This window comes from Styela clava, chromosome 7 (assembly GCF_964204865.1).
Source record: "Styela clava chromosome 7, kaStyClav1.hap1.2, whole genome shotgun sequence".
Lineage (NCBI taxonomy): Eukaryota > Metazoa > Chordata > Ascidiacea > Stolidobranchia > Styelidae > Styela > Styela clava.
Genome location: NC_135256.1, coordinates 4,704,868 through 4,732,502, shown reverse-complemented (window position 1 = coordinate 4,732,502; position 27,635 = coordinate 4,704,868). Strand labels below are relative to the sequence as shown.

Below are 27,635 nucleotides of genomic sequence, written 5' to 3'. Positions count from 1 at the left end.
TATACCCAGTTAAAGAGCACTGATCTAGGTGAATTCCTCATTTTTTGTTCATTGAAGTCATAGTTTTTCAACACAATTCTAACATATGACTATTCTCTGTAGTGAGTTATTAATAAAACGTGCTTGTTATTCTGTGTGAACGTACAGTAATCTATCTGAGTGATGTATTCTATGTCCTCAGTAATTTGTTAAGAGGACTAGTTAATATAAAAAAGTCGTTTACAATTATATATTTCCAAGTATTCGAGTTCGATTCCGAAAAATTATTCGATTCGATTCTGAAATCACAAGGTATTTGAAAACGCCCAGCCCTAGTGGGTATGCGGACCAACCCTACGACAGCAAGGAGTTCAGCACTCTGCTCGCGCATAATAATCTCCCCACAGGATTCTAACCTGTGAACCCCCTTAAGGCAAATGTATTCTTAATGCATGGGATGCGCATTACCTTACCAACATAATGAATATACAATACCTGTTGTACATACAGAGTGAGAACAAATGAAAATGAATTGCATTTCATCATGAAGGGAGACACAATAAACCAGTAATAGTTTTGAGCAGCCTCACCTTAATATGATTTATTGTTTTGTCTTTGTTTCAACTTCTGATCCGAGAAAGCAGCATAGTAACTGTTACTGGTCTATTTGAGGGTTCAGTACCAAAGGACGAATGTTGAAAGTTTGAAAGAACTTTATTTCTGATAATTAATCACAGAGAATTGAATGCTTTTATAGCTGGTTTTCAAATCAAAGTTTGAAGCGATATTTCAATAAAAAGTTGAAAATTATAAATATATTTTCCTCATTTTCCCAAACAGTATTGCCCTCAGATCCATAAATACCTGGTTAAATTTTGGGTACTCCCGTAGTGTGTGTACCAGGTTAGGGTTAGGTCATGATGTTATTCTGATTTTTCCTATTTTGGTTTGATTATGAGTTCGGGACTGTCTGTGTTAGCCAATTGAATATACTCCCTGCTAACAAAATTAGTTACCGGTACCTCAATATTAGTACACACTCTTCTGGAGCGCCAAATTTTGTGTGTTCAAGTACTTTTTCTTTGGACTCCCTGGTACTGGTTGATTAGTTAAATAATGAAATCTTTAATTTCATTTTAGATTACTCTTATGAGAATCAACCAAGAAACCTGAATCAGCACCATGTAATGTCACAGAATAATCTGGTGCCACAGCATCTTTGAACATTGAACGGCATTGTGTATTTCAAAGTGTACATGGTAATTTTCAGAGAACAAAACAATAACTGGTTGCCAGAAGTGTTATCTTCTCCTGGAAGCTGGGATATACATTCACTGTCAGTATTTGGTATCTGTAGTCCATGCATCTGAGGCAAATAACTGATTAACTAATCCCATTCCTTACATGGACTAGTAACCAGACATCTGTCAAGAATTTGTTTGTGGCTCCTACAAGATGTCAGCGCTTTCATTTGATGCCATGATCAGTATTTAGTATTGGTTACGTACCTTATGTGGGCTATCAAGGATTTGTTTGTGGCTCTCCTAAGATGCCACTAACTTCATTCGATGCCTCTGTCAGTAATTAGTCTGTGTTAAGTACTTCACCAAGTCCTGCCACTGACTTTGTTTGATGGCATGGTCAGTATGTAGTATATGTTAAGTACCTTCTGTAGGCTATCAAGGATTCGTTTGTGGCCCTCCTAAGATGCCACTAACTTCATTTGATGCCACAGTCAGTATTTAGTTTATGTTAAGTACTTCACCAAGTCCTGCCACTGACTTCGTTTGATGGCACGGTCAGTATGTAGTATATGTTAAGTACTTTCTGTGAGAAGTCAAGGATTTGTTTGTGAGTACTTTGAAGTGCCACCGATTTCATTTAATGCCATGATACATTGTAGTCACGTTATCGAGGCAACAGTTTTATATCTATGGAGAGACTATTTTGAACCAGACTTGACAGATTCAAATTTGATTGAATTGAACAATACTACTGTGGAAAGGTTTATTTGCTTTTAATTGCGGTGGAAAGGGTTACAAATTTTTTCAGGGTGTAGCCCAAAGACTTATCTCCTATATATACTTGAATGGTAAAACCCAAAGATAGACTGAAATTGCGTTTCAACATCAAATTGATAACTGGTAAAAAGGGGTACATGTTGCATAAACCACACTGAGACAGCGAGAAGTCCTGTAATATGTTCTTATACATGAGAATCCTGTATAGAGGGGGTGGCCAGCAGACCATTTAGTGTGGCCCTCATCAAAACTGAGTTTTTTTCCCCCATCAAGTTTGAAATCTTAATTTGACAGTTTATGTTTAAAAAGACGCTCACATTGATAAAAAAAATACATAAATATTTTCATTATATTTTATTACTAGAAAGAGAAGCGATAGCTGCATTCTCTTGTCTTTGCTGTTACCCTATGGTTGTTGCTAAATTTTTAATTCGTTGAGTACGTGGAAAAACTATTTTTTTTTTGTGTGGCCCAGTTAGATGTCTCACCAACAAAAAATGCTGCACACCCCTGCTCTAGAGATATTGTACCTGCTAACCCACACTACTATATAGTGCTGGAGCAGTAGAGTGTGCTTAATGTTTGGAATGATATGACAACGATTAAGCCATTTTTTAAACCTAAAAATCTGCATGCTACCCCTCATGCTCTAGGGCAGTGGTTCCCAAACTTTTATGGCTACTGGCCCAACTTCAGGAGTCTTTTAGCACGTATGCATGCTCTCCCTATTTGTCATTGATTACAGTAGTATTTATAGTGTTATGTTCAAACAATTCATGCTCAACAAGGTGAACAGCCCTTCTGAAATAACCTTGTCAAGCAATGAAACTAGAAAGAATGGGGGTAAAGGGAAATGTAAAATCAGTTTTGCGTCTTTTAGCACGTATGCATGCTCTCCCTATTTGTCATTGATTACCGTAGTATTTATAGTGTTATGTTCAAACAATTCATGCTCAACAAGGTGAACAGCCCTTCTGAAATAACCTTGTCAAGCAATGAAACTAGAAAGAATGGGGGTAAAGGGAAATGTAAAATCAGTTTTGCGACTAGCATTTTGGTCCCCCTCCAACTGCTCTGTGCCCTCTTGGTGGGCCATGGGCCCCCACTTTGGCAACCGCTACTTTAGGGTTTCCTATTTACTGGGTTGCCAGTAACACTATGATGCTCAATTTTGCTTTCAACTAAATATTTTTCGCATTCTAATTCTTTATATTTTTACTTTAATTTTCTAAAGTTCCTTTTCGTCATTTCAAAATATTTTTGGGGAGAGATTTTTCTTCTGTTTTCAGTATTTGGAAACAGTTGGTGGATGTAATGATCATAATTGGTCATGATATATATTAAGGATGTCCATTCCATAAACAAAAACTTTTAATTTGAAAATTTGAAAAATCTATTCAGCATTCAATAGCTAATCCATTTTTACCAAAACTCCAGTCAAAAACATCTGCTAAACTAACTCTATTAAAATGATGTCCTTCAAGTTGTACACAATTATTTTGATCATGTATAATGACATCTCAGTGGCATTCCAACTTGTTAGACACTCGGCAATACAATAAATAGTCCAGATATTTTTCCAATACTTCAGCAGCATGTGGAATTCACAATGTTCAATTGCTACGCCAACTCTATTGAAATGATGTCCTTCCTTCAAGTCACACACAATTATTTTGATCATGTATGATGACATCTCAATGGCTTTCCAACATTTTAGTTCAGCAATACATTATCTAGTCCAAATATTTTTCCAAAACTTCTGTATTGAATTCACTGCTGTTCAAATTTCACATCCCACTGATCTTCTATGAGTCTTACGTAGAATGTTTTTGGCCGTAGTTTGAAATGAGTGTCCTGTAACTTTGGCATCTCAATGAAGTTCTGGTGATCTTCTTTGACTATTAATTGTAATGATCGAATTTGCTTGTTAAAACATCCAACTTCTCATAAACAATTTTCTTGTTTCTACAGTCCTTGGCGGTTGGTAATAAAACTAAAATTTTCCATTGAATTCAAAAAGTTGAATATGTTAATTAGACTTACAAAATTACCCCAATTTGACATCACATATTAATTATGTGGCGTTCCAGAAGTGTGTGTACCATTATGGAGGTAACTAATTTTGTTCGCCTACTTTACATCAAGTTCTTTAAAGGGACGGAAGCCTGTGGGCAGGGGGTATATTCACTCGGCTAACACAGACAGTCCCGAACTCGTAATAGAACTAAAACAAGGAGAATCGGAATAAAATTATGCCCTAACCAGGTACACACACTGTAGGAGTACCGATTGATTATTCAATGATTCATTATTTAAATGAGTTTTCTGGAAACTCAAAAAACTTGGCATGGACATCCTTAACACCACGAATAATGAATGCACTGTGACTTTCTCCCCACTGTGTGTTATCTATTACTTTAGCAGTAAACGTTTTTATTGATTTTTTTTTCTTAATTCAAGAACCAATTTGTTCTGACAAATTGAGGTATAGGATGAGGGAAAGCTCCATAATATGTTCTAACAGGTATGTATTCCTGATGTCCCCTTGTTGCTATTTTTCACAGATTTACCATTAACGAAGCTCCAAACAAAAAAGTCGGCTACAACAATCAATGATTGGAATCAACTAACCAAACCTGTTCATCTTCAGAGATGTGTAGAGTGTAGTTTTAAGTTTTGAACCAAAAGTTTTAACCTGTAAAACTAACATGGCCATTGCGGACATCATGATCACCTGATCTCTTAACCACTAGAAATAATCTCACCAAGATAATCGAATACCTAGACTTATGCAATGCAATTACTCCGTTTTAAGAGGCTAGTCATAATGGCTCTGTTGCTTGATTAAAATAAAAAAGATTAACAGTTTAACTTGATTTTTTCTGGAAGTTTTTAAGAGTTTTGTACGCTTTAACATGATCGAAAGTCTAGCTTAAAGTTCTATCTCTTACAAAACACTGAATACCACCATAATATGCTTATTATAGTTTAGAACGAGGGTATGTTCTTTCGCTTTTTGCAAATTCCGATCACTGATGAAGAAATCTGATTTTTGGTGAATGTTCTTGTTTTGCTATATTAATCCAAGCATTGGGTTGTTCATTATCATATTAAATTTATCAAAATATTTTTTCAACTGATTTTCTAAGCTTAAGATGTTATTTCTGTATTTGCTATTTTCTCTTTGCTTGTAGTCATGGATTGAAATTCCAGGTTATCTCATGTCAACAGATTTAAAAGCAATATAGGGTGTCCATGAAGTCTTAAAATTGCAAATGAAATTTATCGATACTATATATTGTTTTGGTGTGAACTCACAGATGTAGCCTATTGAATGAAGTAAAAATTCTTAAACAACTACAGAATAAAAAACAACAAACCTGGTCAAGATGTGTATTGAAAATTGACATAACAAAATTTAAATTGTCGAGAGACTTTATGGACCTGTATATATGAAAAAGGTGTCGTGTTGGAATAATCAAATTAATATTAATTCGAGAAACGTAGTATTTGTACCAGGTTAGGGTTAAACTATAATTTAAGGTACAAATACTACAGGAGTCACTTGGCTAGTCCCCGAAATTGTAATAGAACTAAAATGAGGAAAATTGGAATAAAATTATGGCCTAACCCTAATCTGGTACACATACTAAGTCCCGGTGTCCGCCGTCTTGGTTCACATACTTCGGGAGTACATTTATTTGTATCAAAAATATCATGATATCAAACGGATTTGAATAGGATTAAACAAACAAATGCATGGACTTCAATTTTTCAACCGAAAAGGCTCAACTTTGAGAATTTTTTCGTTTTTTTCCAAGTCACTGCTTATTTTGATGAAAAGGTGATTAATTGATGGTCAGTTTATTGTTCAAAATAGCCATTCGCACTTCTGTACTTTCATTTAATTTTCTGCTATTTTACACCTTATGTTAGGCTGAATTAATAATTTTTCAGTTATCAAGTCTCATGTCAAATGTTATATATTTTAGGGCAATTTGCTACTCTTTTGAGGGAGTCTCTAGATTTACGGATTTGTACAAATTTTTAAATTACCTGATTCTTAGAGATGATCCTTCGTTATTTCTTAGTGAGTGCAAAAAACAGGGGAAAACTCATTCAGTTTTTGTAAGAGTCTGGTAGAATTTCTCCGACTACACAACTCTTATCTTTTGTATGTTTTCTCTGTTTAGAATAAAATTTGTTATGCTGATTTATTTTCGTTGGTTAAAAAGCTTCAGTATTCTCTGAAAGATCAACGTTTCATGCTTTTTGTTTCTGACATTTAGGACATTTCATTCTCACATTCATGTACTATATTCTTAAGCAACAAGAGTATCGTTTGGACAATTAACTCGGGTTTACTTTGCTTGCTTGGCTATAGTTTCCGATCTGTGATAAATAGTATATTAGTGTCTCTACCCCTTAGTTAATCAGGGATGCTGGAATGATATACTCAACTGGCCACAGTTGGACATTTTTTCATGTCAATCCCATTAATAAAATAAAATACTCTTGTGAATGATAAAAAATGATATCTATAAGGCTCATCCGCGCTTCATCATCAAGTACTTGCATCTGAAATAAATAACCGGCCAACTAAGTCCATATCTGACATGGACTGGTAAATGGACGAGAGGCCGTGGCTTGCCATACTCCCGAGGAATGAATATGTAAATCCTATCCCGTTCCAAAGCGAGTAAAGCCTGGGTCTTACATTTAGAGGATTCGTTTCAATCTTGCATTTTTTTTACTTTTCCTTAAGTGCTTGTGTACCTTCATTTCAAATATTTCAGCTTTTTTCGCATTTTTGATTGAATCTCGTTGATGGTGCTTATGATATATAGCCTACTCTTGTTATTATTATGAATTGCGCTCGTTTCGTTCTTTTGTTTCCTTTGCAATTTTGTGATGAGATAATTAAAATCTATGGAAATTGAGTTTGTTTAAGGGTTAGAAGGTTGGCTCGTCGGTGTGGCGCATCGCCCTAATCGTTAAGATTACGCTTGTATTACCCTGAGTGGGTTCGAGAAGTGAATTATGTGCGAATGGATTGCTGGACTCCTCGCCACTGTAAGGTGATTCACACCTGTCGGTTACGGCTTCCTCCACTATCCAGTCGATGCATCCGATAACAAATAACTGGCTAACTAATCCCATACCCGACATGGACTGATAATCAGACGAGGGGCAGTGGTTCACCATATGATTAAGCCGTATTATAGGCTTTCCTTTCCCCTGGGATAAATATGTAAATACTATCCTATGAAACTGAAAGTAGGTTTGGCGGCCGTCCTTGCGGCGCTAGTTACACAGCAGATTGAAATCCTACTAATGATGGTAATTGGCGTCGGTGTTGTGAGATTATAGCAAAGTTGAAATAGTAGCAAGTGTTGATATGTCGCAGTTTCGCTTTCTTCAAACCCTGCACCACGTATTTGGATCGTTTAGTTTGTGAGCTATTCATATGATCGATTCTGTCGAGAGGAGTAGAAATGCGGATATAACGGTTTTTCTGAAAATCGTGCAAGTAACAAATAATTCAGTCTAGCTTGATTTATTTGTGTTTTGCCCACGCACTGCACTTCCTGATGCTGACGCTCTCTTTTATGGTCTGTTAACAGTTGGCTGCTCAATCCACTGTTACGCAATCAATTACACCTCCTCCACAGCAATTTTTAGTCCCGTTTTGGCTGTTCAATTGCCTTTAATTCGTACCTATTCTTGGCTTTCTTTCTCTAGCATAAGCGCCTTTATGCATTTATCACAATTTATTGAAATACAATTTTATGTGATCGTGGCGTTGATTTAAAAAAATATACAACATATATAACATAACGAAGCTAGGAATGAATGCATGCTTTAATACTTTCGTTTTGATTCCTAGACTGAGATGACATGACGGTTTGACAATTTTGAAAGGTTGTTACGACTAGCAGTATGTATGCATTACGACTATATATATATGCAAATGTGATTTTTGAAATTTTCGAATGTAAATTCCATTTGTATTGGAAGAAGCGCTTTTACATACAAGTGTGCAGTCATATAACTCTTTTTTCCAACCCTACGAGTTCAAGAGTATATCAAGAATGGCCAAACCAAGCAACATGCATCGTTCGCATCTTTGACTGACAAATGTTCTCTTTATTTCGCCAAGAAGTCGATGCTTGCATTTACTTTAGTCCCGGTGACGACATCAAGGCAATGTACTTTGATTTCCGTGTCTCCGTACATCATAGAAATTTGGAGTTCTCGTTTTGATGATTTTTGATTCGCAGATGACGTCATTCCTGCTGATGACGTCACAGGTAGATGCACACGTAATGTAGCACATTTTCTTACTCCTTCTTCGTCAATGAATTTTACATCAGACCTTTCGCATGAATATAGATTGATCACGACAGTGTTTTGGTCTCGCCGTACTGGGGCGTAGCTCCGCTGTGAACAAAGTTGAAGGATTTTTAAGACCAGTAGCCATAAAAATTAGGAGCGAAAGTTTCTATGTAATAAATTCCTAAATAGCAGTAAGCGGTAGTTTATTTAAATATCATGTTGAAAATACACACTGTACATACACAATGAATGAAAAAAAATCAATTTCATGTCAACAGCGTAGCCAGTTCATGACGAAATGTTTCCAGTTAATAGCAGAAACGTAGCCAAATTAGGCTTGGCAAATTTGTTTTAATATGACGAAATAAGAGGGCGAGGTACAAGCAGCCACATATACCTGATCTGCCCGCAGACTTACTTCGCATCGGAAACAAATAGTTTTATAAATATGAAAATTCTATTCCCATTTTCGACATGAATGGTTAACCACGGAGAGGCATTGTTCGCTGTATGATTAGGCCGTTTATCGTCTTTCCTGTCTCCGTGATAAATATGACTAATATAAAAATCTTTATACAATGTACATCGGCAAGAAAACTCTTTCTTACCAAATTCTACACATTGATTCAAATAAAAAATATATTAGCTTTACAAACCTGTACAACATCTCCGAGTCCGACCATGCTCCCTGCAATGACATAAGCATCAAATATATCTGTGCACCAGACATGGCCATCTCTGATCAATCTTTTATGAGCGGGATGTTTTGATGCGTCGAATGCATTCAGAATTCCTGCAACGATAGATTGAATTATTACAATCAGAAATATTCATTCCACTTCTAATTTTATCGAGGCGTTTTCCATCGCCGATTTGAACAATGGTATAAAAAGCCACTGATAATAAGGAGTAACTAAAGAGCTACCATTTTTGTGAAGACCGACATTTCGTCCGTTTTTGATTGACTACCCAGTATACAAGGTGTCTAAAAAGGTATTTTACAATTTCCATTTTGTTATGAAGTCAGTTCTCAATATACTTTAATAAACCTTGTTTTTTGAACAGTAATTTTCCAAGTATTCCTAATTCATAATATATCTGTGAGCACCGAAACAATATATGGTAACGATAAATTCCTTTTGCAATTTTAAATTTTTTTTAGGACTTTATGGACACCCTATATTACAATCTGTGCGATATGGCAAGCATGGAGCATTAACCGGAGAAAACATCATTGTATGGGCAAATACTTAGGGCTATATTAGAATTGCGGGTTTAAGATTTAGGGTTCCAATCCAACTCTTGACCAAGTCATAGGGTAACCCATGCCTACATTTACACCCACGAGTCGATTTCTATAATAATAATATATATTATATATACCAGTAATGCCAGCGTTTTTCAATAATTTTTGGAAGAGTCCTGGCCTACCATAGTTCTAAGGAAACGCAAAACTAAATTCGAACCAAGATTTTCAAGTTCAACTTTGCCAGCGGATAATTAGACACTTTTATTTTATTGTTTATATTATTTATAAAAACCTCAACCTCAAATATTTTGAGTTTCGTGGGCTCAGGATATTGTTGAAGCTGAAAATGAACCACAAGAGAATAATAGTTGAGAACCACTGCTCTACCCCCTGAATATCTACACTTACCAACGCCATACGTCATTTGACTCGTTCGCATGCGCACTGTAGTCGGATCCAAACCGAAAAGAACCGCTCCCTTTAATATTGTAAGGCTGACGTCATTGGGTATTATAACGCGAACTCTGTCGCCAACAGCATTACGTAACTGTTGCTGTAGCAACGGAGACTCGGCGAAACCTCCCACTAAGAACAAGTGTGAGATTCTTGAATCGATTTGTGATGCTACGTGGTTCACGATGGCATCTAACGTTGGTTGAAATAGTCTTCTCATAAGAGCTGGTGTGATACGAAGCATTCCCTGTCGAATAAAAGATGCATTTAAAAACGACGTTTTACACGTTTCACTCTGAACGAGGTTCTATGCAAGAAGCCATGGTATGTAATACTTTGGGCTGGGAATTTCGTCCAAGATTGGCGACTCTCACTGACGGTTAACCATACAAATTTGATCAGTTAACCGCTGTTGGTTTTAATGTCGATGTACGAAACATATTTCCTCAATTTATCCATAGTTGTCTTATTATAATGATTTTGAAAGCGTTTTAGGTACTCGTTTCCGATATTTTCAAAAATAATCAAGTTTCTCTGCATGACCGTTTTTGACGGAGTATTTTAGTTGAACCAAATATTTCAAGTTCCAAAATTTGTGAAAGCATAAACATGCAATTAATACCAAATGTAGTGAATTCCGGAGGGGGTTGATAACATTCACCTGCTTTCGGCTACAATCCGAGGAAAGAATGAAAACTGTAGTTAGTGATAAAAGCGAGGTAAACAGTAACATAAGGAAGATTTTTCACAGATTATTCTCGTTTTTACCTGTGACGACCATTTAACATTGGGATCGTTATACTTCTTGACAACTTCGTCTACAGATGCCTGCTTTAGTTTCCGATGCAAATCAATGAAAGAAAAAGGTAAAGAAATATTTAACGAGCAATTCTTGCTTGGACTGGCTGATCGTTTCCTCGACTCCCATGCAACGAATAGATCAACCTGTTATAAATAGTTTTAAAAACTGTCATTATCATGCCGTTCTAAAATCAAACTGGGGTGTAACCCGGCTTGCAGGTCATGTGTATTTTCTTAGCTGACAGCTAACGATCCGCAGAACTATACATTTTGGCTAGTCCACTCTTCTCGAAGTTCTATATATATAATATAAATTCTATGTAAAGTTGAATTCTCTAAAAGTTATTACATGGAGAAAAAGGTTTCAGTCAACCTAAATATACTTCATTGTGCAAATTACCTACATTTTGCTCTGAGATTTTGTCAATTTGTCTACGGGAATTCAAGCCGTTGTAGCTTTGAGTTACTCTATGCCTAGACTTGGAGGATAACTTGTCGAAATTCGTACTGGAGCTTTTCAAAATACTAAAAAAAGTTCATAAGATACTTACTGCTCCTGCTGGTCGTTTCCTTCTAAACTCTTCAATAAAATCATCGCCAAAAATGTCTCTCAATAATCGTTCAAATTCTGCGTCAACAGCAACGCTTCCCATAGCTCCACCACTTGCAGCACGGACTTCCTAAAAAAATATCTCAACTTAAGACAAGCCTTTGCTTTAAATTACTGCCAGCTAGTAATGATAACGTATTTTGTGAGTTATTATAACGGACACCCATCTTTGATTTGTAAAAAGAGCATTTTTTATAATATACATAGCAATTTTTGAGGCATGAAACGCTTTTAGACTCTCAAGACTTTTGAAGCTTTGAACCTGCTAGCTGTTAGGGTCTAACTTGACAATTAGAAATTTCAGAACCCCACTTTGAAAATTCCTGGCATATGTTTTGTCTATTTGTAAAACAACGTACCATTATCGAAAAGTAGAGCATATTTAAATTAACAATGTGGGATTCACAAACAACCACGCGCTAAGAGCTTCAAACAGTGGTAATAATCAAGCTGTTCTCAAAGTAATAGTCGCAATAATCAACGAAACCGTCCGTTTTTTTTTCAGTTTGACATGATTTTCTGAATCTAGGAAATCTGGTTGAAAGTTTATTGGATCAAGTAGAGTTTCATTTAAAAACTTGAGCGTAACAAAATCCATTTAATGGGTTATAACTCGCTGATACTCGATACGATTTATCACATTGAAGTTTACCAAACTAAATACCTGTAAAATAACATTTAAAATACCCGATATTTTATATTACCTGAAGAGTTTTGCTTCCAACAATCATGTGTACTGTGACGTCAACAGTGCCTCCCCCACAATCGACAACCATATACTGACATCCCGATTTTAGAGATTCCTGTATTGTGAGATCATCAGGTGACGTAGTTTGTAATTGAGTGTTACGTAACTTCCGACAATATATTGACGCCGCTTCCGGTTCTAACGCTATAACTAGTTGACTCGGATTATCCTCGCTTGCAAGTCCAGCCTGAATAATTAACAAATCATATTATAATATATACGGTCCTTCCATCTGGAGCAATTAAATGGTAATTTGTAAGTTGTACCAATGATCAGATGCGAAATTATGATTAGAACCAATGATTAAGTAAATAATATGTTTAGAACTATACATGGGTAGTGGAAACCTGATTAGACGTTTACTTCTTATGGCGGGCTGTAGTTAGTCGTCCGACTATGACCCCCAGTTCATGACGGGCATGGGAATAGCTAACTAGTTGTTTTACTGTTGCGTATTTTTGGAATTGGATAAATATGAGATAAACAAGAGATGATGAGAAACATCAAGCTCGTTGTTTCTCCCATATTTATCAGTAATTAGCAAGAGGAATAAATAGTAATTTATCTGCGGTAATTTATCTGCGACTGCGGCATATTTGCGCTAACATTGCGAGCTGCAGATCTTAGGTTTACGTGCCGTTAAGTAAGTCGATATCTTAAATCCAAGTCGGGAGACAAATAAACATTATAATTTTTCAGCACAGAACGGTTACAGTTTGTTTGGTTAGTAGAACCTAGCCATAAATATATACGCACAGTATTTAACTGCTTGCCTATTGCCTCTTCGAAGAGCAGTGGTGTTCAAAACGACCAATGTGACATGACGAAATACGTAACGTAAAAGATACCTGATATGTCAGAAGAGTTACAGTTCAATTACAATTAGTCATGATATAGCAACTAATGTATATTCATCTCTGATGCATAGTGATACAATGAAAACCCAAATACGCTAGGCGGCCAAATTAAAACCAGATACCTGATATGCTGCTTCTCTCATGAATTGTTTTGCTTGTGGGCGCCAGATAGCTGGGACTGTCACGACCCACCTGACATCGCTAGTGCGCATGCGCGTACCGAGTTCATCAGAGAGTTCCTACAGTAAGTAAAAAACATAAAAATATTAACAAACATCAATTGCAACCATTCTATTTTTTCATACTGAATATTGTATCCCACCAAATTCGTTCGTCATCTTGTGATCGTGAGAAATTTACAATTACATTACATACAAGCTCCCCCCCCCCACAATTTTGAACTGGCTACGCTCTTGTCTATTCTCACCTGTAATGCGTGTTGTCTGAAGAATCTCAGCGCGTGGGCAAAGACTTGAATTGCTGGCATCGTTTTCTGATTTGCTGCAACGAGTTGAGTTGTTTTGCTCAGTTTCTGAAAAAATTACAACTTGGTTTGGTTTTACAAATTGGTCCCAAATTTTGCAATATCTGTGACGTTTGCAAAATAATATATTTTTATAAAACAGACGTGCCCTCCTTCGAAATTATAATTACGATAGAAGAGTTGCAAGCACTATGATTGTCTAATTCGTAAGTCAGTTCTTACCAGTAATTTGTAAAGAATGGAGGGTTTATGAGGAGTTTTCTAGACCCCACAACTGATTACTTGCATGTTGTAATTCCATAAGGATTGATGTTCGTGTAGGCAGAATTGCTCAACTTTTTGTGGGGTAATTTACGTAAATCGTGTACGATAATACACCTGGGAAGTCACATCGATATTGCCTAGTTGCCGTTCGATTGTTTCACGCAGAAGGATAACCAGAAAAAAGCTAAAGGCATTCCAATGACTCTCATCCTCTCTGTGAAACAACGAAATTCTATTTCCCTATACCTCTGGCACTATTTTGGTATTTCAAAATTGTTCCAAATGCACCTTTCAAAATTATCGTCTTCATTAAATAATAAAATAATTAGTAAAAAAAGATATCCCACTGGATATTATTTTCTGCTGAAAATAAAAAAAAGTTAGATTTATTCGTACTTACCAAGTTTGAATGCAACGCCATCTTGAATCTTTCAAAATAAAACCAGTTCCTCGCTTCCTGTGGGTCAAGATCATGATAGAAATCTCGCGCTTCGAATCCAAATGAATGAAAAGCACCCTTGAAAAAAAAAATATAAATAAAACATTTCTCCTGTCTAGTTAACTTCGTCTAGTCTTTCAATGAATAAAGCGGACTAATTCTGAATAATAATGAAAACAAATAAACTGTATTAAAGAGAATTCGATATTGAAGCAATTCAAGTCAATAAATCTGAAACAAATAATTGGTTAGACATTCCCGAACCGGCGCTCCAGAAGTGTGTGTACCAATATGGAGGTAACTAATTTTGTTCACCTACTTCACATCAATATGGAGGTAACTAATTTTGTTCACCTACTTCACATCAATATGGAGGTAACTAATTTTGTTCACCTACTTTACATCAATATGGAGGTAACTAATTTTGTTCACCTACTTCACATCAATATGGAGGTAACTAATTTTGTTCACCTACTTCACATCAATATGGAGGTAACTAATTTTGTTCACCTACTTCACATCAATATGGAGGTAACTAATTTTGTTCACCTACTTCACATCAATATGGAGGTAACTAATTTTGTTCACCTACTTTACCTCAAATCGTGTAAAAGGAACGAAACCTATGGGGGTATATTCACTTGGCTAACACAAACAGTCACCGAAGTGGTAACAGAACTAAAATAGGGAAAATCGAAATAAAATTATGGCCTGACCCTAACCTGGTTCACATACTACGGAAGTACCCACGAACCAGACATGAACTGGTTACTGAACGAGACACCGTGGTTCGTCATGATTGTGTCGCCTTATCGGCTCTCCCCTCTTCCGTGATAAATATGATAATCTCATCTTTAATAAAAGACCTAAAATCTGCAAAACTATCGAATGAACACAGTCCAAAAGTTCATTGAACCACGTGGACACGAAGTGATAAGCCCCTGGCTAATTATAACTCGTAATTGGGTACTCCCGTAGTATATGTACCAGCTTAGGGTTACTCCATAATTTAAAAAATTTTATTCCGATTTTTCTTTTTTAGTTCTATTACGAGTTCGGGGGCTGTCTGTGTTAGCGAAGTGAATATACCCCCCTGCCCATAGGTTTCAGTTCCTTTACAGTTTACACAACTTGATGTAAAATAGGCGACCAATATTAGTTACCTCCATATTGGTACACACACTTCTGGAACGCCATAATTGTGTACAAACAGATATTCAAAATCAATGACCTACTGAGTTTTGAAAGAACCGAGATGTTGCCAGTTTTGCATTAATAACTTAATATAATAACTTAAGCGGTATATATGTTAATGTTTTCAACACTGGGCAAGGTATTTGACCCCGGCCTCAACAAATTCTCTTTATGTAAGGACGCTATAAAAAAGTTACTTTCATCGCAGTAGGCTCAATATACTCACTGATGGCTCCTGTAGAATAGTAAGTAAATTCCCAGAGAACTAAATGAAAGACTCAACACTGGGCAGTACAAGTAGTTTTTAAACCTATAAAGGAGTCACTGAATAAAGAACCGAAATGTTTCTGGTTTGACATTGATAACCCCACTTACACTAGGCGTTTGGATTCTGAACCAGCATGAACACTTTTTCTCTATTTAGGAACACTATATATTATAGAAAGACACCGACTTGCAACGTTTACCTATAAAGGAGTCACTGAATAAAGAACCGAAATGTTTCTGGTTTGACATTGATAACCCCACTTACACTAGGCGTTTGGATTCTGAACCAGCATGAACACTTTTTCTCTATTTAGGAACACTATATATTATAGAAAGACACCGACTTGCAACGTTTACCACTCTAGGCGGAAATACTCACCGACGGTTTCAGTAGAATGGTAGTTGGAGTTTTCTGGTTGCTAATTCCTGGATCCCCACCTGACCATCTGCGCATCATATGGATTTGATCAGGACGATGCACAAAGCTGAATGCATAACCACTGAAACAGGATGAGATAAAAGTTATAAATAGTTATGATTATGGGGTCTCAAATGCCATTTCAATCGCCTCCTTCGTAGAATGTTATTGGAATGCCATATATGCAGCAGTTTTATATTTTTTCTGAATATGGACTATACTAGAAGCACATTATATCACGTTAAATGATTTCCTAGCGAAACGCAACATGTGAAATTTTGAACCTATGCAGTTGGAAATATGCGAATATGGATTTGATCAGGACGATGCACAAAGCTGAATGCATAACCATCCTTTGTAGCATGTTATTGAAATGCCATATAGACGACAGGTTTATATTTTCGCGAAGGTGGACTCGCCAGAAGCGCATTATATCACATTAGATGATTTTCTAGCGAGACGCAACATGTGGAACTTTGAACCTATGAGATTGGAAATATGCAAAGAGGCAAATACCAAATACTTTGCTTCCCCGTGGCTTCCCTTCCCCAGTAAAATTATGTTCTTGACTTTTTCGCAAATTTTGCATCGTATCTGTTTATTATTTTACTGGTTGAAAAAAATAAACTTGATTATGACTATGGCTTCTGTTTATGTATTGTTTGGGGCACATATCAACAATCGCTTCCTACAAATATCTTGGCCACTCTTTGACTTCATGTCGAAATAATAAAATATCGATAGCTAGAACTCTTACGTATGCAAACCGCATTCTATTCTTTCGAATATTTTTTACTAAGATTCCCTATTTCCCTCCCCTTGACTAAGATCCCCTCGACTACCGCAAATATGAAAAAAAGGCTCTGGGTAAAATACTAGACTGCGACTTGGGACGCCTCACCACTTGCCTCTAATGATCTCAGACTGAGTTTTATAATATAAAGAGATACAATCCGACTGTAGCATTTGATGATTTCAAGCTGCCACCGATGTCGTCTCGTTGGGCTTTTAATTTAGAGACTCGCAATATCGTAGTATGGTTTAATATAGGGTGTCCCAAAGTAAATGAAACCCAAAAAATTGGTAATTGAATTGATGGGTTTCATTTATACAAAATCAAACGTCTATTGATAAATCTACTTTCAACTTTACCTGTAAGTTGTTCCAAAATCCACCGCAACCACGACAAAATGTTGAGGTCTGGGTGTCGATAGCGATGAAATACTGAAAACGAAAAGTTATTTGGGTTGAAGAAATAGCGAACACCTTGTGTCAGAGTTTTTTGTTTTCAAGAGCTTGAATTAGGTAAAATTTGCCACATGTTAAATTGAACTCAATTACGGCGCCAAGCGATATTTAATCGCTCGTGGAAATAATAAATTTAAATTTTTATTGTGGTCTAGCTGGACCGCTAAAAGCATATTTTCATCGAAAAAACCAACACCGACCAAAACTTAACAAAGACTTTTAAACAGCTAATATTAAATCTTCTTTTATGAGAAAAAAAAATATTTTCTCGTTCCTACAAAAAGTTATCAGTAGAGGTTACGCGAGACTAACTCCCAATTCTTCCTCAATGCCGTTGCGCTTGTGGATTCGTATGCATATAATGCGAGGGTGCTGTAGCATACGACTATATACTATGCAATTCAAGAGTCCTTCTGTACACTAACACAAATGTATATACCACTTCAATAATCTATTGAATTGCATAGTATAGTCTTATTTATTCATGCTATAGCATCATATATTTGTGTATATACATTTGTGTTAGTGTGTAGCAGTACTCTTGCATTGCATTTTTACATTATACAAAAAGTACTAATATTATATTCGTGATCAAAATTATCTGAATGTAACGATTTCATATTCGTTCAGGAAGATTCACGAAATTATATTCGCGAGTTAATACAGGGAAAAACTCACCCAGATGCTAGTGATGTTTCCGATCTGGCACTCAGCAGCTCTCCACTATCCTCTGACGTCATAACGCTGCTATATTCTGAACTTTGGCTTACACCACTTGCTGTAACAAATCAAACAGAAGTGGAGAAATTAGAAATGTGAGAAGTGAGGGGCTTCATTCCAGGAATATTGCTCTCATCCTTCACATAATTCAAATCAACTTTTAACTACAAATTAATGCACAAGCGACTTCATTATATGTCGTTTCATTCATAATAAATTATAGTCAGTGTGCCATACTTTCTTTCTTGACAAAGCACTGCTCACATTGTCAATCAAATTATTTAAATGCGCCGATCTACTGACATTGGTTTTTAAGCGCCTTGAGCAGGATGGTCCAAACCCAGGCCCGCGGGCCTAATGTGGCCAGCCTCTCCATTATCTGTGGCCCGCGTCACATTCGGAGAGTAATCGAAAAATCGCATTTCGTGTTGTTTCGTCATAAAAGTAATAAGAAAAATCTTTTGACATATTGTTACATCACTAATATCAATTGACTAGTGTTATGGCTAGCTCAAGAAACTAGCGAAGTTGAATGATGTGCCTGGCAGTTTAAATTGTTATCTGGCTTTCTATCTTTTTGGTCGGGAATATATGTTAACAATATAGAAATCATAGAAAACTAAAAATGGAATGCGGAATTTATTAGCCTGGGTTGGCAATGCTTGATAACTATGTGTTTGCACAATAAAAATGTTTGTTTTGTATTGCACTGTTTACATATTCGTTGGCACTATTGTGACCCGCGAACAATGCAAAAATATTTTTGTGGCCCGCGGAGTCGACAACCTTGGACCACCCTGGCCTTGAGGGTCTAAAAACGGTTCAAGCTGAGAAAAATTGCTGTGTATGAAACCGAAAAATGCTTTTTTTACATTGCAAAAGGAAGGCGGGGGTGCTGGGGGTGGCTATCCGACCCGCAATTGGCTGTGCCCCCGAAGGCACTATGTAATTATTCAAATATTCGGATCTGCTGGGTTTAAGGTAAATTTTCATCTTTCTGTTCGCATTGACTTGGACTGCTTCGGTCTTACGACAATCGGCATTTCCTGTTGTACTATCATGATTTTTATAGTTTCAGCACATCTCCGCACTTCAGTGTTCGCCAGTAAATTCCTTTACTTCTGATTGAGTGTAACCTTTCTTTGGGTGAATTTTCTCATAAATACGAGATTTGCTCTCTTAGAGACCAAATTTTGTCTTGGACGTCTATACCCGCAGCTATATAAGACTTCGTCTAAAAACACCAATAACCCTGCTAAAACGCCTAAAAACAGTGAAAAACCGTCTAAAAACACCAAGAACCTTGCTAAAACGCTTAAAATCAGTGAAAACCGTCTAAAACACCAATAACCTTGCTAAAACGCTAAAAACAGTGAAAAACCGTCTGAAAAACACCAAGAACCCTGCTAAAACGCTTAAAAACAGTGAAAACCCGTCTAAAAACACTTATTCTTGCGACTGCTATTTGTAGTAGCACGTGCTTGAACCTGATATTACTAAATTTATTACTCCTCTGCGCGCAATCCTTCAAATGCTACAAATGAAGCCCAAATAAGTAAATGAGGAAGTATTCAAAATTAAACTTTTTTTGGTATTCCTGTTGAATTTTTTATAATTTCTTGTTTCTTCTGGTAATAAACGGACACAATTTCTTCCGCTGCCTAGCTGCATTAGATAAGCGAAACTGCGATGATCTGCCTTCAACCACTTGAAAGGGATTTTGATAAAAGCACGTGCTTGAACCTGATATTACTAAATTTATTACTCCTCTGCGCGCAATCCTTCAAATGCTACAAATGAAGCCCAAATAAGTAAATGAGGAAGTATTCAAAATTAAACTTTTTTTGGTATTCCTGTTGAATTTTTTATAATTTCTTGTTTCTTCTGGTAATAAACGGACACAATTTCTTCCGCTGCCTAGCTGCATTAGATAAGCGAAACTGCGATGATCTGCCTTCAACCACTTGAAAGGGATTTTGATGACGTCACTAAACAATCGTGATCCATTTACACGTAATTGATAAAAGAGGAATGTTTGAATTACAGATTTTAACCCTTAGTTAACAACTAAACCGTTCAATTGAGGTGTGAATATTTGTTGTAACAAAAGGGTTAATATTGTTAGATAAACGCTGGAGTGACGAAAAACAGACTTCACAAGCTTGGATAATATTATTGTGCGCTATTTAAGAAAATTTTCGAGATTGAATGAGTAGTTTTAAATGTTATGATCTGACTTGTTTCCAACACTGAGAGCGACCCAATCTTCAATATTATTTGACTGACATCTTGGTGGCAAAGCTAAACCTGTGTGTGAGGGCTCGGGACCTTGCTTTGAGCAAACTTGCAACTCTTCTTCTATAAGCACTTTTTCTACATTTAGTTGATGGCTTGGTTACTCGATTTGTTTAAGCAAACTTGCAACTATTATATCAATGATATTTCCACTTTCAGTTAAGGTTAAGGTTCAGTTAAGTTAACTACCCGTCAGTGTTATGAATTGGATTTTACTTTAAGTAGTTATTGATACATGTCAATGTAAGGTTAGCTACAAAAAACACTGCGTACTGCAGTTAAAATATAAGTTTTTACTATATAGCGTGTCCATAAAGTCTTAAATTTTTTAAAATTTTATCGATACCATATATATATAGTTTTGGCCCTCACAGATGTATTGAATGAAGTAAAAATACTCCAACAATTAATGATTAAAAAACAACAAACTTGGTTGAGACATATTGAGAACTGACTTCACAACAAAATTGAAATTGTAAAGGGACTTTATGTACAACCTGTATTTTCACACTGGTCAGTGAAGAGTTTGTATTTTGTTTGTACTAATTTCATTTACCCCTGATTGTAAATAATCATATCTTGCTCTCGGTGGCGATATAAAATTCGCAGACTTGCTGGTGTTAAAATGCTAGAAGTACCCGATTGAATATCAGGAATTTGCCCAACGAAAGGCCACACGCATTCACTAAGTAAAGGAGACGTTACGCGTGACCACCAGTGGAATACCAGGAGCTATATTCCAAGGGTGGGCAAGGTTTTTGGACCAAGGGCCAAACATTTTGCCCACCTATACTGGCGGGTCATGTAAGTGTGTCGTAAAAAGTTACATTTTATGAACAATATTTACAACAATACTTACAAAAGCAAAAGTGGAAAACAATAAGCCTCGTGCCGAAGCTAAATTTAATCGCAATCTCAACGAAGTTCTTGAACTTTTTTGTCAACATAAAATACAACTTACACAATCTACGATCTTTAATCTAACGGGCCGGATTTGTCTCGCAGGCCGTAGTTTGTCCATGTCATACTGATACTATGTAGGTTCAATAATTACGTGACTCCCAATCTAAGTAAGACTTGACTTATTTACTTTTTAGAATATTTGTTTTTAATGGTTTAGTAATGTCATTTCGCTACCCCGCCGGCCTTGTTAAATGCTGCAGATGTCGCTGTACTTTTGTTTTATATTTACTAAATTTACTACTAAAATGTTTGGCATCCTCATCGAAGGGAATTCGAATCGGGCATTATCGGGAAAAAATCGTTCTGATGACATTTTGTAAATAAAATTTCTAATTTCATTTTTGTTGAATAAACATTTCAATTTGAAGTCAGATCTTGCCAAATATCTCAACAATAATTATTATTTCACTCTGACCATACTTGTGCGGATGGTAAACCAAAAATTAAAAGAGAACATTGTAAAGGGGTTATATAGTTACATCATAATAGGCGTCATGTTATTTGATCAGTGTTACGAAACAATATCTATTGTTCTTAATTTATATATTTACCGCCTTAAAGAAATCACAGACATTACATGACATATGCTTTGATTATTGGTCTTAACAAGTATACTTGGGTCATGATTTTTAAATATTTGCGCATTTAGTTGGAATTTATGCACTATTTCACGGGTTCTAATAATCTCAATGAAGGAAAAATATACGCTTCTAAAGAGATAGACAAATATTACCCCAGCATTAGTTTTCTGACCTGTTTTATTTGACCAATGGAAATATTCACGCAATCTTAATATTCACCTCCTCGCCAAAACAACCAAACCAAAAAAATGTAATAAACTGTGTTTTGTCGTTAAGAATCCGTTTCTTTGAAATCCTTCAGCTTACTAAGTCGAGTGGCTGTTTTTATATAATTCTTGCCAAACCCGCGAGTTGAAAAAGAAACCGGATGAGCAGTCGCTGATACGTAGCAGCTGCTATGTTTTAAAAAATGAGAGTTCAAAGCCGAAATCTCTGATCGGTGATATTTAATCAGAATGTTTTAACAGTAAAGGTTACAGATAAATATATGGTCCTAATTGCTATTTAAATGGCTTATTGGGCTCCATCAGCGGTGGGAAATTATTTTTCTGAGTGAGCCAGTTACAGATAATAGACTTGGTTACCGGGCCAGAGGCCAAAAACTCAATATGGAAAATTATAAATAACTAAAGTTTATTTACAACAGCTATAGGCTAATGTAAGCCTCATGGAACAATCACGGTCATTATGACATTATTTCAATCGTAATTTTAAACATAATTCTATATTCATAAAAGCTATAGTCGTAATTTCAGCAGACACAAGTTGGCCAGGTAATTTGCCCACCCCCTGGGCTACACAATGAAACAATTCGTTGCTTGTGTACTACGCCATGAGACTATTAGTAAAATAGAAAGTAATTCCATGTTACTTGTTCTGTTCTTTGTTCTTTCAAACATTTCATTCAAAAATCCACGGAAAGAGTTGTCTCTCACGGGTGACCTGACTTCAGGGCTCCTGTAGAAATAAATACACTGGTAACACAAGTACGTTCAATGAGTTTTATCCACAGAATTAATAATAAGAAGCAGAAATCATGAATCGACTTAATAAATGTCTATAGAGCCACTAATTCAAAAATGTGAGATCTGAGAAAAACACCTCCAATCTTTTCCCCCACTCCAGTTTTGAGGATACTCCCGAAGTATGTAAACCAAGATGGCGGACCTCGGAGCAGTATAAGTATGAGTACCAGTATAAGGTTAGGCCATAATTTCAGGTACAAATACTACGGGAATCACTTGGCTAGTCCTCGAACTCGTAATAGAACTAAAATAAAGAAAATTGGAATAAAATCATAACCTAACCCTAACCTGGTACACATACTACGTTCCGGTGTCCGCCATCTTGTTTCACATACTACGGGAGTAAGTTCTAAGTACTGCAGATTATTGCAGAGATTAGTTACCACTTACCGTAAAGATGCTTCTTCTTGTTTCTGTTGTTTTTGCTTTTCATTTATTTTCTTAGATCTTACAGCTTTTCTTCTGACAAGAACTCCTGTGACGTCATCACTGTTCTGTCGACTATGACCTGATGACGTCGCATCGAAAGCATATTGGTGTTGATGATGTGGCGTCGGTAATATAGATTGATATATGTTTTCGTTTGTTGGTGTAACGTTTCGTGGAGTTGACTCTGGGAGAAATACAGTAAATGCGAATTAAACAATGTCTCATAACGCCACGCCTTTCATGTGTTGTCTAGACAAAAACACTCTAGAAGTATGTGTACCAATAAGATGTAACTAATTTGTTCGCCTATTTTACATCAAGTTGTGAAAGAGATTGAAACCTATGAGCGGGGGGTATATTCACTTGGCTAACACAGGCAAGGTGCTGAAGCATAACTATTCTATATTTAATTAAAGAGTCCTGCTGCACACTAACACAAAATCAGACAGGAGAGAGACATGAGGTCTGATTTTGATCAGACGAAACGTTACACAAATACATTTGTGTTAGTGCACAGCAGGACTCTTGAATTGCATAGTATCTATCTATTTGTTAAGTCAAAAAAATATTCAGAACAGCACAATATATACAAATATTATATAACAAAACGCATATTAACATACCTCCAGCTGGAGTTGGTGTGACGTCACGAGGAGCTGGTGTGGCTATGCTCCGTTTATCATATTGTGACGACACTTCATCTAAGTCAACATCGTCAATACTGTAATATTGAAAATTACTCGTGACGTCATCAGCTACTTCCGCCTCCTCTTCCTCATAGAGAGTTGACAGACCTTCATCATCTGTGAAAAAATGGTCAACAAATTTGTGATTCTGAATTCAAAATATCTATATCCTGTGGCATGTTGTGGATGTTTTTTCTGAAGCTAAACCAAGGGTATGCAACCTTTAACCCAGGAGAGCCAGATATAAATAAATGGCCGCGGGCCGCACCTATATTTAACTTAGGATTTTCAGTAGTTATGGGCACAAAATATTTGGTATTGATCTTATGACATGCGCTGTTGGCTTCACACAAGCTAGCTGTTAGGGAATCGCGGGTCACACACCATTCAAAATTAACACTTCTCCGCGGATCGCACAAGTTTTCCTTGTAGGCGCATTTGACCCGCTGGCCGCAGGTTGCACATCCCTGAGCTAAACTCAATGCAAGACCACAAGCATACCTCTGTATATTAAAAAATAAATAAAAGGTGTTTGAAGTTTCTTTGCGTATTCACCCCGATATAGTGCTTTAGGTAGTTGCTCATTACGAGTTGGTTGGTGAAAGAAAAGGGAGGTATTCTCCCTTCGAATAACTTGCTAATAAGCCCACCTACGTGTAAGAAAAAGAATTTGTAGACATGTCTTATTTTCAATATTCACATAGACAATCACAGGTTCATTTTTAACGAGGCCACACTGACGAACTCATATTTTGAGTAAAATAGGAAATTTTTTGGCGCGTGAATTCTCAACATTTTTCTTGTTTTCTTTTATTCTGGTTTTATAGCGTATATTTATCGCGAGAGTTTATAGCGTACGTAATAGAGTCTTAAATATACGTATCTCCACTCATAAACTATGCCTAATTCTGATAATTTCATAAGCTAACCTTTAGACACCGTTCAACGTGTCTTTCTAGAGATGTTAAATGATAAAAAGTTATCTAAAGTTGTTTCAACTTTTTCTCTAAAAATTTACCTTCTGTCTCTACATCACTAAATTCGTCATCTTCTTCGTCTTCATTTATGACGTCATGGTCTTCGTCATTTCCTCCAACAGCGACTGAGATTATTCGAGAATCTTCATCGCATCCGGGAGGTGCGGGGGCCGAAACAACAGCCAAAACGGAGTGACTGAATTAACGTTTTTCGAAATTATTTTCGACACATAAAATTATATTTTGATTCACGAAAGACTGCTAGCAGTGGTCGGTAACTTTTTCAAAGACAGACCGGTAAAGCCTAAACAAAATGTTGGCGGAACAGCTTTATACAAACAAAGTAAGCTCGCGTAATAAATTACACTCGTTAGTAAAAATATATGTTCAAACAAAGGTGATAATGTGAGATCTGCATTTGTTTGCCGACCATTTACTGTTCGCAGGGTTTGTGGTGGTTAGATTGTAGAGGTGTTATTAGGGCCTTGTCCGTGTTTGGGTCACCTTTCTGTGGAACGACAGTAACGTTTCCGCGAACTGGCGATGAGCCGCGGCTCGGTGGTTGGCGTTCACTGTGCTAGAGTAACCAGAACGTTTTTATATCAACAAACATTTTGTGTTTCTTATAAAGATCCACGAGTGGGCAACTAAAGTTAAGACCCAGAAAAAGTTTGGAAAAGCAAAGCAAATAACATCAAACATTTAGTCAAAAGACTTCGTTTACACTTGTGGTTTGTCATGAATTATATAAAATACAGCTACGGCTACCTTGACTTTGACTTCTTTATTCCAAGTTCCGTGGGCATTACGTCATCACTCTTCATTGATTTCCCTGACAATAAATCTTCTGGCATTCTTTCTTGTGACATTATCTCATTACGTGTACCACGTACTCCCCATTGACGAATCATTTTAATGGAAATAAAATAATATATGTTTCGTTAAGCCTAGAAATTCCGTTCGCCGTCTTTTACTAAAATAAAAAAACCTATCATTCACAAGCCTCCCCTGCAGACATGTAAGTATAGTGTAAGACATGTAAGTCGACCTTAAAAACAAAATATATGTTGTCTATAAGTCTTGAAATTTTTAAAATTGCAAAGGAAATTTTTCGATACAATATATTGTTTGGGTATTATATTTAACAATCTTTCCTCTGAATTGAGTTAAAACTCTACAACAGAACTTCGTTGAGCAGAAAGTTGCACTGCTTTAATGACAGTTTAATTTTAAGTTTTCGTGTTTATAGGTATTTATTGAAGACCTGTCCCAGCGATTAATGTGCGACCACTAGAACTTAGTAACTTGCAGTTTTAGATGTGGACGCAGTCCTGTTTTGAGCAGACATGAACATATCTATTTTGGTGGTGCCACAAATAACTTCAACTTGCAATTACACTACTAATCAATCGCTTGTTTATAGCCTTGTTTGGAGAAAATGAGAGAAAGGCCTCAGAAAATTCGACAATTTCACCCTTTTTAGTTGTTACTCGAGATATCTCAAGTTTGCAGCCTCCGTGTATAAAAGTCTATTTTGTAATAAATCTATTACCATCTAGTAATAGTGTGACAAAAACTGTTTACTTCACTTTAACATTTTTGAGAATTACTTGAGATATCTAAATCTTATAGTCATGTATTAAACATTTAAATTAGTAGCTGTAAAAACCATCTTCGTCTAACTCAGTGGTCTTCAAACGTTTTAAGCCGCGCCCCCGTTTTAGAATTTGTCATTGACGCGCTCCACCTCAACAATAGCCAACTAACATTAAGCTACAAATAACAGATAGTAGGGCAAAAGTATGTTTCATTCCAAAAATACGTGAATGGAACGTAAATAGCTAAAATAAAGAAATGTAATTATCCAAAATAAACAGCGGGCAAGATCAAATCAAAGCGATATTTTTATTTTTAATTAGCCACACTCTCCCTCAAAAAAAATGTCTACGCTGTCTTTGTAGGCCACCTTTGTTCTTCCAATTCTGTTTTTGAAAATTGCTTCTTGACAGCATAAGTGCAACATATACTACGACATACATAACAAATATTCAGTCATTCTGTCTCTCCGCGTCGCATTGGAATTTCAACCTTTTGTCTAATGAAGCCATTATAATCAGTTCTATGAATAGAAGAAATGTTTCCACCAATCATATCAAATTTCAAACAAACTATCTGTATTGTTTGTAGACTGTATGAAAAGAGATTTGCAGTAATGGAATTTAGAAGTAATTTAAACCAAATTTTTTGCTCAGCTGATAAAGGATGGTATGTTATAAAATTGCAGATTGAAAAATATGTATTCGGGACTCGCTTTTTTGAGTGATTGTTAGTCCGTTATATGAAAAAGCTCCGCCTGGATTTGCTATTTCAACAGGTTACTTTTATTGAACAATCTGATATGAATTACACATGTTTCATTGATTATGGAGCTACTATGTCACCGTAGTTTGAAGATTGGAAATATGCGGTTTGTCAGTGATTTTACAGAACATAGCAGAATATACAGCGTAGCCAACAATTTTTAAATGGGGGAAAGGGGGCAGTTCTGGAATTTCTACTTACCAAGTTAGTTCCCAACAGTTAGCGGGTCG

General features: G+C 36.3%; 2 protein-coding genes across 3 annotated transcripts in view; one reads left to right on the top strand and one right to left on the bottom strand.

Moving 5' to 3' along the window:
* The window catches only part of LOC120327702 (uncharacterized), a 34,063-nt gene extending 27,125 nt beyond the window's left edge, over positions 1-6,938 (top strand). For both annotated transcript variants that reach the window (XM_078114153.1, XM_039394046.2), the window contains exon 12: positions 1,120-6,938. The gene's annotated coding sequence lies outside the window, so the exon portion shown is untranslated. The remainder of the gene's footprint in view (positions 1-1,119) is intronic.
* An 832-nt stretch (positions 6,939-7,770) lies between these two features.
* On the bottom strand, positions 7,771-26,018 carry LOC120328758 (heat shock 70 kDa protein 12A-like). The gene is made up of 17 exons (XM_078114152.1): positions 25,813-26,018; positions 25,086-25,240; positions 24,005-24,184; positions 23,343-23,565; positions 22,799-22,884; positions 18,047-18,146; positions 17,273-17,344; positions 16,082-16,202; positions 14,203-14,319; positions 13,482-13,586; positions 13,177-13,293; positions 12,154-12,384; positions 11,391-11,519; positions 10,807-10,983; positions 9,994-10,285; positions 8,993-9,129; positions 7,771-8,441 (listed from the first exon to the last, which is right to left on the bottom strand). Exons 1-17 carry the CDS (start codon positions 25,953-25,955, stop codon positions 8,148-8,150), a joined length of 2,679 nt encoding a protein of 892 aa, XP_077970278.1. The 5' UTR covers positions 25,956-26,018; the 3' UTR covers positions 7,771-8,147.
* Positions 26,019-27,635: the final 1,617 nt, after the last annotated feature.

What these genes read in the sequence shown, in the direction of transcription:
- LOC120328758 (XM_078114152.1), bottom strand. Translation starts at nt 25,955, where the DNA reads ATGATTCGTCAATGGGGAGTACGTGGTACACGTAATGAGATAATGTCA. An exon ending in CCATTCTACTGAAACCGTCG is followed by an intron (nt 14,320 to 16,081) that starts GTGAGTATTTCC and finishes TTTTTTTTCAAG; the next exon opens with GGTGCTTTTCATTCATTTGG. An exon ending in TTGGAAGCAAAACTCTTCAG is followed by an intron (nt 11,520 to 12,153) that starts GTAATATAAAAT and finishes ATATTTTTTTAG; the next exon opens with GAAGTCCGTGCTGCAAGTGG.